The sequence below is a fragment of the Tympanuchus pallidicinctus genome, unplaced genomic scaffold (assembly GCF_026119805.1).
Source record: "Tympanuchus pallidicinctus isolate F22 unplaced genomic scaffold, pur_lepc_1.0 scaffold16, whole genome shotgun sequence".
NCBI lineage: Eukaryota > Metazoa > Chordata > Aves > Galliformes > Phasianidae > Tympanuchus > Tympanuchus pallidicinctus.
The window spans coordinates 20,844,119-20,859,360 of record NW_026294679.1 but is presented as its reverse complement, the minus strand read 5'-3'; the positions used below and the strand labels follow the sequence as shown (position 1 = coordinate 20,859,360).

The window sequence follows — 15,242 nt, the reverse complement described above, 5'->3', positions numbered from 1 at the left end:
GTAGGTATCAGAATATCATAGATTAGATTGTGGTAGATATCTTCAGGCAATTTTATTTATGCGGAGTGAAAGGATGAAAACTAAACATTTTTAATAAAAAAAAAAAAAAAATCTGCTCATGATTCGACCTAAACTGATAAAAGTCAAGATGTTCATATCTGAACTTGTCACTAAAGGTGAACTAAAAAACCTTGAGTAGTAAAGGGCGAAGAATCAAAAGCAGCAGCAAAAAAAAAAAAAAAAAAAAAAAAAAAAAAAAAAAAAAAAGCAGGCATAAAAATTTCCTATAACTTCACATTTAGGAAATGAAACATGCAGCCAGTAGCGACTATCTCCTTTGGCTGGAAGTCAAACAAACCTGTATTGACAATGTTACCACACGCTGGCTTTCAAGTAACCTGCGTGAAGAATTAGTGGGCGTCTCTGGTGTGGAAATCCAGTCACACAACTGGTATTTTTGCAGAATCAACAGAGATAATGTGAATGAACTGTTCTCTAATTATTCTGGCAAGGCAGGGAAGGACATTCTGCACTTCATTCTCTGGTGTCATCAGTCTGACGTCTTTATAACCATTAAATTAATTTTCTCTACCTCAGGAGTCTGTTTCGGTTCTTAATCTTGCAAGGATGAAATTCACCCTGCCTTACAAGGTCTGAGAAAGGTCCCAGTGCAGCAGATCCATGTTGATACCCTAGTGTCTATGCTGAGGACAGGTAGTTGGATCAATCTGTGGAGACTGCATTATCCTATTTTTTTTCCTCCCCCATTATATTCCACAAGAAAGAGTACCTAGGCCTTCTAGGAAGATATAGGAGTATTAGAGATAAACATTTGATCTGTCTAGAGAGACATGCAGGCAAGATTGTGTAAAAGATACCAAACCACCTTTAAGCCAAACATTATTCTAAAGGGTAATACTTTTTTTTTTTTTTTTTTTTTTTTTTCCAATCTATATATTATAAACATAAATATAACCAACCCAGGTTAGGATATCGTGGCATCCCAAGTTACTGTTCACAGTAAAAATGTTATTGCTTTCATTACACCAGCATAAATATATAAATAAAACTACAATATTGCCACAGGAGAGAACCATATTTCCTTTCAGCACTCTTCTCCTTGGTTACACTAGATTGCACACCCAGAAGCCACCTGAACAAATCTTGTCCTTTACTACTGCAAGTAACTGGGATTTTTCACATCATCTGAATTACAAAAATTTAAAATATTGCCCCCCCCAAAAAAATCAAGGTCAGCTAATTTTCATAACCACAGCTGAGCCTCAAGCCAACCATTTTTCATCATTCTTGTTCCACAAGCAATTTTAAGTGGTACCTTGAAAGAAGCAGATAGTTCTGGCCAATAATAGCTTCTACTTCCGCTGTAAAGAGCCTGTCAGAGATCCACAGTTGTTTATATGAATGCTGTAGTTATTAATATAGTCTTGAAAAAAATTCCGTCTACTCCTGCTAGCTTTCACAATGAAGGAAAAATGGCCTTGGATTCTTATTTTTTTCTCCTCTGGTTTAGTAATACAATTCATTATTAATGATAACAGACACGAATGGATGCTAATAGACCAGGGAAACTGAATCATCTCTGAGGTATTTTAAATTGGGTTATAATGTTTACTGTACTCCTTAGATGCCATAATTTGGGTCCAACCACTCTTCTTTCTCATTAACATACTTTGATATTAAAAACCTATACCATCTATAATAGCATCCTGCTTAAATTTTGTCTTCCCACTGAGATGGTGATAAAAATGTGGAAAAGAAACAATGGGAGATTACTGAACCAAAACAGCTGCTTACCACAGTCCAATTCTGTTCATGTAGTAGTTAATGAGAAAATGTTGCCTTTTAGTCCAAGGAGAGAAGAAGCAAGCCCTAACTGAAGTAGCCACAATGCTATTATATTATCTCTGTCTTAAAGCTAGCCAACCGAAGAATACTTTTACACAGTGTTAATAAATTACATTTCAAAAATGGTGTTTCACTAATTGATTTTACCCTTGTATATTAATAACATTCAAACAAGACCACCAAAGCTATATAATAATGCCATTTGTACCTCTGTCGTACTAACATGGGGATTGTTCGTGATTTCAAGGTCACAGGTTAAAAACAACAACATATTACATAAATCTAACAGAAAACCACAAGAACTCAAAAATTACAGAAATGTGGGGCATTTAACACTCAAAGGACCAAAGACATGCCATCATCACACACACATGTTGGTTATATTACATCATTCCATGAATTTGAAAAATCTAATGAAGGACTGACAAAACCTGGGAGGAGGTTTGTTTCTGGCCAATGAGTAGCACAAAGCATGGCAGTGCTGCTGCAAGCCTCACGTGAAATAACATTATTTAACTCTGACAAGAGAGCACAGCACTCTAAATGATCCCCTTGATTCTACCACTCTGTTACGCAGCTAGGCATGGCACATTACATTGCAGTATTTCTGTAGGGAATATGAAGTTAAGCTCTTAGCTTTGTTATGCCATGCTAAAGCATTTACTATTTTATCCTCATTAAAACTCCTAGTAATTGATAACTGAATAGCAGGAACTCCACTTTACAGATAAACAAAAAGCCACACAATAAAGCTGCACACTTAATGGTAAGCCTAGAATTGGAATGTAAGAGTTGCTAACTCTGTCTGGTCTCTGTTCTTCTGTGGCCACAATTTAATAAGTTTACTTGAACAGACCACTTATTTACTATAAGGACTTGTGACCTTGGCCAGGCTCCCATCGCCTTTAATCTCTGCTCCTGACACTAAAGGTACATTTATCAGAGCTGGGAGTACCTGAATGAAGCTGGTCAGGAAACAAACTCTTCACACTCCCATACTTCAACTGCGCTTTGTCATCCATCGAGCATTTGAACTTTCCACGAATGAAAAAGAAACAAGGAAAAGAGAAAAAAAAATACATTTGAGACCGGAAATAAAGGACTTGAAGGGTAACCCTCTGATCAACTAAAGAAAAACAAAAATGACAATTAGATGAAGTGGGCTGTGGCCTTTGTGCTTTTTACTCCTAGTCTCCTTCAAATCCTTTAACTTTTGGGGGAACGAGCAGGCTTCACAAAGAGGGCTACTTCTAGTCCCCTTTTACAGCGCAAAGTTTGCTCACTCTCTCAGGCTTTGGCAATTTCTATAAAACTCATATTCCAAAAACCTGCCAGGGAAAATACAGTGTATGCAAAAACCACACAAATACAGGGAACTTCAAAGAACAATTTGTCACAGCGCAGCCCTTCCTTGGGCAGTGAGAGCTCTGACCAAAAATAAAAGCTAAAGACACTTGACTGCTGTCTCCTGACCTTTGCTTTTTTAAAATGTGGGAAACTTTGTAAGCGGATTTTGTAACATCATGGAAATCCTCATCTTTTAGACGTTTTGTAGGCTTTTAAACTCATCTTTTGGCTAACTCATTTTGTCGCATATTTCATAACATGCAGCATTGTTTTCTCCTTTTCCTTTTTTCTCCCTACCACCAGGTAAGCCACACAGCACAACAGCAAGCAAGGAGGTGAGATTCCAGTTGGAATGATGTAATGCTGAAAATTAAATTTACACACAACTGTTCAGAGTCTGGGTCACAGCTGGGTCACCTCTTCGAGTGGGAGGCAATCCAGCAAGGAGCACAGGATAATGATTTCTCTATGCCGAGGCCCATTTCATGAAATATAGCACAAGGCTCTACCTCGATATCTGAATCTAATCTGATTCAATGTGTGTAACTATCAGGACCAGTAAGGGGTTATATCATTTCGCTATATGCTGTGCTATGTCTCCTTTTCCTTCAAACCTACTCACATCCAGATACGAGCTTTCCAATATCTGAACTCCTACCCAGAGATAGTGGGTTAGATAAGGACTGGTTAGCTGGGGCTTTTTATTGAACATAGCACATTACTTAGAGATAAAAGAGGAAAGAAAGCCACACACACCACCACCACCACCACCAACTCTAAAATACTTGCTTGTTTCTCAAACAAAGAGAGGGTTGTCCTGGGTCCTCCTGAGCAGCATCCTACAACCAAGGCTATTCTTTCCCAGCCTTATTTGCCCAGAGCACTTCCAAGTAAGGCTATCACAGCCCTCCGCATCCCCAGCACGAGCTACCTATAACAGCCTCCAACTGGGCTCCTCCTGGAGGTGTTGAGAAGCGCCTACACTTGGCCTTCAGCACAGGCATGGGCTCATCAAAGCTTTTCAAGCTGCTGGGATAGGCTTTGCAGAACACCTGTAAGACAGAAGCGCAGACACGTCGGAAGGCGAATAACCCGGAGCCGCTCCCCCTCTCCCCCCTCCCTACTCCGGCAGCACCCGCTCCTGGGCCCTCTCCCGCCGCTTTGCAGCACGCGGGCTGACAGCCCCGACACCGGGAGAGCGGCTGTCAGGGCCGCTTTGCATGAGGCACACGCAGCTCCTGCCCTGCGAAGCCCTAATGTGTTGATTTACGGAGTCCTCTCGGCTGACATGGGAAAATGAGTCTGGTCATGGTTGATTTAACATTTTATGGGCAAAGAGTCAGCCTGCTATAGTAAGTTTGGACTGCCGCGAACATTTTACACGTTTACACGCGAGTCCACGGGAGAAAATATTCAAGCTACAAAGTGATGTTGATGCCGGCTTCGCTCGAGCTCCGTCGAAAACAACAGAGGTCCCAATGAAACACATGCAGAGGTGCTGCACGCCCCGGGACGACCGCTCAGGCTGAGCTGCGGGCTCCGGAGGGCGGACGCGGTTGAAGCCGGAGCAGCCCCGGCAGAACGCAGCGGAGAGGCTGCGGCAGCACCCGCACAGAGACGGGGAGCCTTGGAGGCGCCTCCCGCTGCCAGGCGCTGCTCCCCCGTCCCCACTGCTCCCGGCCCGGCTGGGGGCGGGCGCAGGCGGCGGGCGGGGCGCGGGATGAGGCCGGGGCTCCGCCCGCCCCGGCGGAAGTGGCGGCGGCCGCAGGGCTGCCCGGAGGCTCGGGGCGGCGGATCCACGCCGCGTCCTTTCCCCGTGCTGCCGGAGGAGGCTCCCCGGCCCCGCCATCAGGCACCTCTGGGGTCCCCGGCAGCATCGGCGGCCGCTCCCGCAAGACTGAGCGCTGTCAGCTGGGAAATGCGTCCTGCACATAACGCTCAGGGGGTGCACCCGTGGGTAGCTCCGCACCCGAAGTGGGGGGGAAGGGGGGAAGAAATGTGTGTGTCTGCGCGGGGTGCCAATAGAAAGACGAGTGTTTCTTTCATTAACCTAGCAGTAATTGCCGAAAGACTCCCTCTTTGCCTGCCGCACCTAATCAAAAGCGAGAATCTGTATGTGGCACTGACAAAATCAGTAAAACTTCACCTTCGACTTTATTGATCCGAGCAGACAGGCAGAGTTTTCTATGGTGTTCAATTTAGGGAATTAAAAAAAATCACTCCGCTAACAGCATTCGGTACATTTCTAACCCATATGTCACCTCGGTGCTTTAAATAATTATATTTGCATGCAGGGAGTGATTCATAAATATGTCAGGGTTGTGAAATATAGGCAGGCATTTCAAACTTTCTATTTAAAAAACATGAATTATGGCCACGAAAAATGTGTTCCCATTTAAGGGTGATACGAAGTATTTGGTGTCTAGTACGGAGGCCCATCCATCATATAGACAATAAAGAGAGTTTTTGCCTGACGTTGGAAATTTATGGTTGCCCTTCTCTGCCCTAATAACTCAAGCATTGTGTCAGCCCGTGACAGCCTTTGCAGAAAAACAGCAACCCTGTTATCAATCAAAAAGCCCTTTTACATTTTTAGCAAAACTCTGATCATCCAGACACCCTTTTAATGTATATATTACATCATTATAGATCATTCTGCACTTTTACTGCAACTCAACAAAATGATCCATCACTCCGGGACAGTCCTGATGAACGCTGATGTAAATTATTTGCACGTCGCTAGTACAGTACCAAATGAAAAATGTACTTTAGGTGGAATTAATTTTCAGGTGTAAAAAGCTAAAGATGAAAGCGGTTGGGATTAGAAGAGCCCTAAATGCATCATTAGGGATGACCGAAAACAAGCTAACAGTTATTAAAATTGAGATTATTTTAACCTTTTCGGATCGGGGACCTCGGCTGTTTCAAGAAGATGGCAAAGACGAACCCCTCTCTCTCTTCCCCCCGCCCCCGCCCGGCCGTGCCCATCTCGAGGATTTACTTCGAGGATTATCGTTCATTTGTCACTCGGGCTGTCGGATGAGGTTAATTATTGGGGTGCCCGTGCCTTTTCCAGCCACAGCCCTCCAACTTTGCGGCGCGCAGAAAAAGGCGCTGCTCCTAACGCCGCCGCATCTGGCCGATCTGCACAGTTTCCATAACAAAGTTGTCAATAAACACTCCGCACGTCTGGGAGCCTAGGGGAGGAAGCTCGGGATCGCCTCCACTGCGCGCTGCGCTCTGCGGCGCTGAGCCAACCGGCGCCGGGCGCTGCTCGGGTCAGCCTCTCCCGGAGCCCTGGCGTGGATGAGCACAAAGGCGTGCGGACGAGCTGTGGGACTCAAGGGTGTGCAAGAGCAAGGTGCCACAGAAGCTAAAGCTTCGTTCCCACAAACCAGGCAGCGAGCGCCAGCTCAACTACACGTGCACGGATTAGGGAACGTGATCGCTCGCTTTCGGCTGCTGGTTTAAGTCGTAGCACATTGCACAACGTGAAATGCAACCGAGGATGTCGATGCGCCAGGCAGGAGCCGTGCCCTGCCCGTGCCGCGCCGCCGGAGCCGCCTGGCTCTGCTTTCACCCGCTCCCTCCAGAAAGTTCCCTCAGGGCGGGTTTGAAACGAGAGCTGTTCGCTCAGACAACACCTGGAACATAACAGAGGGCACTTCTGCAAAACACCCTTGGCGAAAGGGCTTCAGCACGGAGATTAAAACCTTCACACTCATACACGAAACTCCCAACATCAATAAAGGGATCTATCAAATGACTTAAAAGGAAAAGGGTTTATTGGGTGTGTTCGTCGCTTCCTTCTCTCTTGACGTGACAAAGGGAAGAAAACCGGTCGAATTCCTTTGAAAGCATTTAAGAGAAGGTCCGCTTCCGGAAGGAAGAAGCAAACAAACAAACAGAAAAGCGATTTTCTGCTTGTTTTGCAAAAATATCATTGGGGGGGGGGGGGGGGGGGGAATCTTAGGCACTTAAACGTGACTGTTATTTTGAAGATGGCTCCAAATGTATCCCCGCTTATAAGACGATTACCTACGTGTCATGCAGCGCAAAACATATCTTCCTCATATGTATTAGGAAAGTAATTACAATCATAAGGGTAAATATTTTCAAGCGCTACGCAAACAGAGGAGAGGTTTGGAAATCCTCTTTTCTGTTGGCAGGCATTCAGGGCAGGGCTTTGACAACAAGAAATGCCCCGCGCCTCGGCTGGGTACCTGGGCTGATGTGTCAGCTGTTATCTGGGTGCCCCCATGCTCACCTGGGGGAAAAAAATAAAAATTGAAAGAAAAAAAAAGAATAAAAACAGGCTGTCCTTCCCAAGTGTGTGAATTCGTGGTGCTGTGTTTCCAATACACCAGAACGTTCCTTATCAGAAGTATTATCATTTTTGAAAGGGGAAAAAAAATTATGGAAGGAGACGCATCATCCACAAAAAGCCATTGCAATGCACGGTACCTCTGTAGGAGCCGTGGGGCGGGTGGGGAAGCTCCAGCACTCCCAAAGCAAAGGAGACTGTCGCCCAGGACAGACTCTGTGCTGTGCACAGAAATACAGCACAAGGACAACTCAGCAACCGAGTTTCTGTTAATTGAAAGCTGAACCTTGTTCACAAGCGATAGAAAGGAGAAGGGGGCGGAAGGGAAGACAAAAAAATTCTCAAGGGCCTGTAGGGCAGTGGCTGTTCAGTTTAGAAGACCGAACGCCCTTTCCCAGCGTGATGTGCAGAACCTGACGCTGAAATGGCAAGGGAGAGAGCCAGCAGGGCTGGTGTCGAGCTGCTGCAGTTCCCTCTCCCGGGGGAAGGCTCGCTCCGGGTTTTTGGGTGATCCCGACCAGGCTTTGCAGCTCGCCAGCCTGACCTGTCAAGCGGATTATTTTAGAGGGAGATTAATAGGGGAGGCGGGCTGCAATAATAATCGTTTTGTTTGATGTGACAACTTTGATAGGCGTTGATTTACTTACAAACTGATAGGCTTTTAATTGAGCGCCTCCATCCAGCTTGAGATGAAAGGAAAACCGCATTGAAAAGCTGCCCGAGTGCCCTCGAGCCTCAATACTGATTAGCCATCTCGACAGTGAATAGTTCAAGGCATTTTCAAACTTTTTTTCCTCTCTCGGTCTCGCTCTCTTCTCCTCAAATATCTGCCAGCCCACTCCTTTTTAAGAGAAAATAAATCATTTCCATTGTGTGCAAATAAAATCGACTTGACATGCTTGCCAATAGCTGGTAGGTAAAGGAAAGTGTGGACTGGCACTTGTTAATTAATTCCTCCTTTGCTCTCCTTTTTTTTTTTTTTTTTTTTTTTTTTTTTTTTTGTTACAATTTTCCTTTGTAAGAGCAGGAAGACGGGTTTCAACCCTCAGGTTTTTGTTGTTGTTGTTGTTTTATTATTATTTTTAAAGAAGAATAAAAGCTACAGCCACCCAAACTTCAACAAGACTACACAAGTAAGCACCAAGCAGCAACCCGGCTGCGCGGATTCATTAAACGAGGATCCCTCGCAAGGTAATGAGCAGGACGGAGCCCGAATTCCTTAGCCGGGAACGGAGAGAGCCGCCAAGCTCCACAGTGCTCCGCAGCGCTCCGCGGGGCAGCCCGGCGGCGGGACTGCGCTTCTAGCCGCGCACTGAGCGCGTTTGGAGCAGGCAGAGCTGTCGCGGCTAAGAAAAGCTTTTGGGAGGCGAGGGGAGGGGATGGCTCGGCATTTGTTTGGTTTTTTATTATTATAAATATATATATATATTTTACAACCTTCTACATAAAAAGTTTACAGTGCTGAGTGTGATTTAATCCTCATTTCAAAGGCTCGGCGGAAAAAAAAAAAAAAAAAAGAAAAAAAGAAAAGCTGTTCTCTGAAGTTACTAATTAAAGTACCCTCCGACGCTTCTACCTCAGCCAGAGAGCTTCGGGTTCGCGCTGCTCCCCGCCCGTCCCTGCTCCCCTCGGTGCGCTGTGCCGTGCACACGGAGCGGGCATCGCCGTTGCCTCGAGTCCGAGGGCCCTCCCGAACTCCCCGCACCTCCGCCGGGCCGGTAGGGAAGGGAGAGGGAAGGGGGGCTGCCCGCAGCTGACTCTGCCTTAGGACAATTAATCTTTAAGCTTTCACCCTGGGAGGCAGGATAAATACAACGAGAAAACAGATAGGAGTCTCTCTGGTCCTGTAAGGAAAACAGCTGTTCCAAGCACTTTAATGCAAATGAACACAAATGAAGGTTTCAGCTTTTTTTTTTTTTCTTTTTTTTTTTTTTTTTTTTTCCTTCCAGAGTTTTACTGCACTCCATTTATCAATTGGACTTGACAACAAAAGAAAGAACGGGGGGAAAACCTGGGGCAGATTCAAGTCACTTCCACTCTGTATGAAGGAAGGGGGAGTTCCTTACGGGCACGGTGCGGGCTGTCAGTCCCGCTGCAACAGCAGCTTTTGTGCGATGCTTCTCCCTCTGCCCCCCGATCCTTTAACTGTCACGGCCTCAGAAGAACACAGCGGGCACGGTGACATGGAAGCCCGGTTCTGCCTTGCACCGACATGTTCCGGCGACACGCTCCACGATTCCAGAGAACACACAGAAATTAAAAAGTTTGTTAAAATCATCTTTCTAGGAGGCGCGGGCAGTTCCGCGTATCGCCCCGTTCTATCCAACGTGCCAAAGAGCGCAGCGGTTCAATAAAAGCCACCCGAGATGCTGACCCGGCTGAGGGACCGACGGAGCACCACTCTGGGGGCGGGGAGGGCGTAGAAGAAAGGCGTCCCGTGGGGAGAGGGCCGCGGGGGGCTGCCCGGCACAGGGCCCGGGGTGGCGGTGAGGGGAAGGAGAAGGCGAAGGCGAAGGCGACGGACGGGGCTCGGCGGGGCCGAGAGCGAGCAGGGAAAGTCCTTCCCCACGCCCACCCCTCCACGAGCGGCGCCTGTTCTGGTCGGAGTCCAGGTCAGGAATTGGCCGCGACCCCTGAAGCACTTGCCTTGTTCTTCACTTGTCAAACGTGTTTTATCTCTAAGTGACCTTTTTGTTAATGTTGTAGATTGTGTGGGCCACCATGTCAGATCCGGAAACAAAAGTAAAAGATTGATTAACACGTTTTGCCTGTGGAAAAAAAAAAAAATGTTACGGGATGAGGAGGTGGGGAAGAGCGGGACGGGAAGTACAAAGGGGAGAGCAGCGGGCGGCGCGGGGAGCGGCAGAAGGGCAGCAAGCAAGGCTCACGCTGCGCACCCGGAACGGCGCAGGCGGCCCCCAGCCAGGCCGGGGCGCGGAGCCGCCCGCTCCCTGGTGCGGCGTCGGGGCCAAGACGGCCGCTGCGGAGTGGGAAGGGGAGAGCGGCCCCGCCGCCCGTTCCCGCAGAAAGACGAGTTCCGGCTCTACGCCGCGGAGCCGCTCGCTCTCTCTCTGTTTTCCTTCCTCCCTCACTCTCCCCCTGGAGTCACACCAGGCTTGTAATCAGCAACAAAAGCTGACATAAATCAGGGCGGATTGGCAGGGCTGACAAGCCACTGACGGATGGCGGCGGGGAGCGCTGACAGCTGACGGCGGGGCGGGGACCCGCGCAGCGCGGCGCGGCGGGCGCTGCGTGACAGCGCGCGGCGACGCCGCCGCCGCAGCAGGCCGCGCCGCAGCGCCTCGGCTCCCGCGGGCAGGGCCGCAGCTCTGCAGGTTCTCGTCCGCGCCCGTCCCCGCGCAGTCGGCCGGGAGGGGCGGAAAGCGGCCCGCGCCCTTCCCCGGGGCCCGGCGGGGGCGGCGGAGCCGCTCCGGGGTGGGGAGTGGGGGCGAGGGCCGGGCCCGGGCGCGGCGCGGCGCGGACAGGCGGCGGAGGGCCGCGATCGGGCGAGCGCCGCGTCGAGGCCGTTCTCAGGGTCGGAGGGGCCCCGCGACAGCCTCCTTCCCGGCCGGCGACCGTCGGCCCGCGGCCGCCTTCGCCGCTGCCCGGGGAGCCGCGCTGGCCGCGGAGGAAGAAAAACGTTCGCGGCGCGTGATGTGAAACACAGAATTAACGCCCAGCCCGTCCTGGGAGCGCAAACAAGGAAGGAGGGGAGGGGAGAGGGGAGGCGGACGAGAAAGGGAAAAAAAAAAAAAAAAAAAAAAAAAAAAAAAAAAGAGCGAGAGCCCATTAAAAACAGAGAAAAAAAGCCCCAGAAAAGGGAACGTCACATCCCCTTGACCCTCCAATCACCTCGGGGTCCCATTTGATTGGAAGGCGGCAAAGGCTTTAATCTCAGACTAATTCAGCTGCTTTTGAAGTGAGTTTCTCCGCCAGACCCCGGGCTGGATGGGCAGCGGCTCGCAGCACAACTGAGCGCGGAGCCGAGCGCTCCGCCCGCCCGCCCCGCGCCGCAGCCGGGAGCCGAGAGCGGCCGGGCACGGCGCAGCCGCCCGCGCCCCCCGCCCCTCGCAGCGCACGGATTACTCGGCTTTTTTTCCTCCTCTTTCTCTCCGGCCGGCTCCCCCTTCCCCCCCCCCTCCCCACCCACGCCCTCCCCGCCAGCAAGAGCCGCGGGACATTTTATGTTTGTTTTCCTCCTCGGGGGGCGTGTGGATTTTTTCCCTTCTCGCCCGCAGAAAGCGAGCAAGCGTTTCCGAGTGCGAGCGGCGCGACTTGCCCCAGTTTTCATGCGAGGTTTTGGGTCATGATCACATCGCCCTCGCTTTCTGCTCTCAGAAGTAGTAAGCGCAGCAGCAGCCTGAGCGAGCCCGGAGGCAGCCCCCGCCGCAGCCGCAGCGCCGCCGACCTCAGTGCCGGGCCGACCGGGCACGCTGGGAGCCCCGGCAGCGCCGCCGTCAAGCCCTGCTTCCACGCCGTCCCCCCCTCGGACCCGCTGCGCCAAGCCAACCGCCTGCCCATCAAGGTGCTGAAAATGCTCACGGCGCGGACCGGCCACATCCTACACCCCGAGTACCTGCAGCCTCTCCCCTCCACGCCCGTCAGCCCCATCGAGGTAAGCAGCCCCGGCCCCTCCGTGCGCTGGTCGCCCCGCATGGCGGCTGCCCCGCGCCCGTTCCGCTCCGGGTCGCGGTCGCACCGGGAACGGGCGCCTTTGATCTTAGTGCGAGGAGGTCTTCGTTTCCGTGTTTACTCGGCTGCCTGGCGATTCTTTTTTGAATAAACTTTCATTTTTGCTCTTTTTATCTTTTTTTTTTTTTACTCCTTTTGATTTTTTTTAAACGTTTTATTATACATATGTGTATGTGTATACTTTTTTTAAAAAATATTTATTTATTTATTTATTTATTTTTGAGAGAGAGAGTGAGGAGCGGTGGGTGGAAGGAAGCGCCCCGCTCCGGGGTCACGATCCGGCCACGCTCGCAGCTGCCGGGCGTTGCGGGGGGTGCTCGGGCACGGGCTCTGCGCGGCGCGGGGCGGTTATGGCGGCGCTCGGCCCTCCGCCTTTGCCGTCTTTTGGGGGCTTCGGGGCCCCGCTCTCCCTTTCTCCACGCTATCGGGGCCCTTCGCTGTTTTAGGAAGCGAACCTCGAAATGGAGAGGGTGGTGAGAAGGGTGTGTCCGTGGGAATGAATGATTTCACTGAGGTCTCTGCGGAGCGAAGCACGGCTCTCCCCCGGAGCCCGGCTCCTCCGGGCTCTGATTATAAATAGCGGCCGTGGTCAGGGCGCAGAAATGCGGCAGCTGGCGCGGCCCAAGGGCTCCCTCACGCCGGAGGCGGGGGTCGGTGCGGGGTGGGCGCTGCCCGGTGGGCGCTGGGCAGCCGAGGGGGTGTTCGCACTGCTCCAGCGAGCCCAAGCCCTCTTTAAAGGCTTTGTGGAAAATGGTGCATGCAGGGGAGGGGGCTGTCAGGGTGATGAATGCGCACGAAATCGTTCATCGCTTCCAGGCTGGCCCCTGCAAAAACGTGCGGGACAAGAGACCTACTAGGTACGCTCCGGGCTTTTTGGTTTTTCTTTTTTCTTTTTCTTTTTTTTTTTTTTTTTCTTTGATTGGACTCCCCCATTAAACCTCTGTTGTTGTGTGTCTAATTCCTGCAGCTGGATGCGAAGAAAAGCCCCCTGGCCCTTTTGGCACAAACTTGCTCGCAGATAGGAAAGCCGGACCCGTCCCCTTCCTCCAAACTCTCCTCGGTCACCTCCAATGGCTCCGGAGGCGACAAGGACTCCAAGTCGGGCCCCCTGAAACTCAGCGACATCGGTGTGGAGGACAAGTCGAGCTTCAAGCCCTACTCCAAACCGGGCGCGGAGAAGAAGGAGCCGGGGGCGGCGAGCTGCGCGGGCACCCCCGCGGCGGGGGTCGCGGCTGGGGAGAAGTCGGGATTCCGGGTGCCGAGCGCCACCTGCCAGCCGTTCACCCCAAGGACAGGCAGCCCCAACTCCAGCGCCTCCGCCTGCTCGCCTGGGCTGCTGCCGACGGAGGGCAAAGGCGGGGAGGACAAGAAGGACTCGGAGAGCTGCGGCAAGAGCGGCGGCTCCGGCGCGGAGGGCGGCCCGGGCTCCGCTGGCATCGGCCACGGCCGGATTAGCGTGAGCTGTGCCGGGATTAACGTGGAGGTCAACCAGCACCAGGAGAGCGCGCCGGGCTCCAAGCCCATCGCCTCGGACTCCGCCTCCTCCTGCAGCAGCACCACCGCCACCTCCTCCGCCTCCGTGCTGGGCTCGGGCCTCGTGGCCCCCGTCTCCCCCTACAAGCCGGGCCAGACCGTCTTCCCACTGCCTCCGGCGGGCATGAGCTACCCGGGGACGCTGGCCGGGGCGTATGCGGGCTACCCGCCGCAGTTCCTGCCGCACGGCGTGGCCCTAGACCCCACCAAATCCTCCAGCTTGGTGGGGGCCCAGCTGGCGGCCGCGGGCAGCCTGGGCTGCAGCAAGCCGGCCGGCTCCAGCCCGCTGGCGGGCGCGTCGCCGCCGTCGGTGATGACGGCCAGCCTGTGCCGAGACCCGTACTGCCTGAGCTACCACTGCGCCAGCCACCTGGCCGGCGCAGCCGGCGCCTCCTGTGCCCACGACCAGGCCCTCAAGTCCGGATACCCCCTGGTGTACCCCACGCACCCCCTGCACGGCGTGCACTCCTCGCTGACCGGCGCCACTCCTCCCTCGCTGGCCGGCCACCCTCTGTACCCCTACGGCTTCATGCTCCCCAACGACCCCCAGCCGCACATCTGCAACTGGGTGTCGGCCAACGGACCCTGCGACAAGCGCTTCGCCACCTCGGAGGAGCTGCTTAGCCACTTGCGGACCCATACTGCCTTCCCGGGCACCGATAAACTCCTCTCCAGCTATCCCAGCTCTTCGTCGCTGGCCAGCGCGGCGGCCGCGGCCATGGCGTGCCACATGCACATCCCCACCACGGGCGCCCCGGGCAGCCCGGGCACGCTGGCGCTGCGCAGCCCGCACCACGCTCTGGGACTCGGCAGCCGCTACCACCCGTACTCCAAGAGCCCGCTGCCCACCCCCGGCGCGCCCGTGCCCGTGCCCGCCGCCACGGGACCCTACTACTCCCCTTACGCACTATACGGGCAGAGACTCACCACAGCCTCGGCGCTGGGCTACCAGTGAGCGGCGCGGGCGGGAGGGAGGGGGAGGGAGGGAAGGAGGGAGGGAGCCCTCTGAACTCGGTGGAAGTCGGCAAGGAAAAAAAAACAAAACAACAACAACCACAAAAAAAAAAAAAAAAAAAAACACCCACAAAACAGAAATGGGACTTTTTATACGATAGTGTTCATCTGAGGACTGGATCCGTGAGCACTGTATTTATTTATGTTAGCTTCAAGCGGGACAACGAATCATAAAGTGCATTACTTAACTGAGCTCAATAGGTAAAAGTGGAACACCCATTGTAGAATATAAATAAAAAGATAGAGGTCTTCTCTTTAATGTTACTTTAAAATTGCTATGATTGTATCGTACGTTCTTATTTAATGTCTCATTGAAACAACAAAAAAAATTTACATGCATGTTTGTTACTAAAAAAACAACTCGCAATTTGTCAGTTATAATTTCAAATTGCAATTATTTTTAAGGTGTATACCCTTGAAAGAGAATTGGTATTTTTTTGTATGTATTCTGGAAGAAAGACAAAAA

The 15,242-nt window shown here is 51.8% G+C and overlaps 1 protein-coding gene across 1 annotated transcript; it reads left to right on the top strand.

Moving 5' to 3' along the window:
* The first annotated feature begins 11,225 nt into the window (after positions 1-11,225).
* ZNF503 (zinc finger protein 503) lies at positions 11,226-14,725 on the top strand. The gene is made up of 2 exons (XM_052677498.1): positions 11,226-12,152; positions 13,197-14,725. Exons 1-2 carry the CDS (start codon positions 11,844-11,846, stop codon positions 14,715-14,717), a joined length of 1,830 nt encoding a protein of 609 aa, XP_052533458.1. The 5' UTR covers positions 11,226-11,843; the 3' UTR covers positions 14,718-14,725.
* The last annotated feature ends 517 nt before the right edge of the window (positions 14,726-15,242 follow it).

Coding starts and splice junctions, on each gene's coding strand:
- ZNF503 (XM_052677498.1), top strand. CDS start 11,844: ATGATCACATCGCCCTCGCTTTCTGCTCTCAGAAGTAGTAAGCGCAGC. Junction 12,153..13,196: donor CGCCCGTCAGCCCCATCGAG/GTAAGCAGCCCC, acceptor TAATTCCTGCAG/CTGGATGCGAAGAAAAGCCC.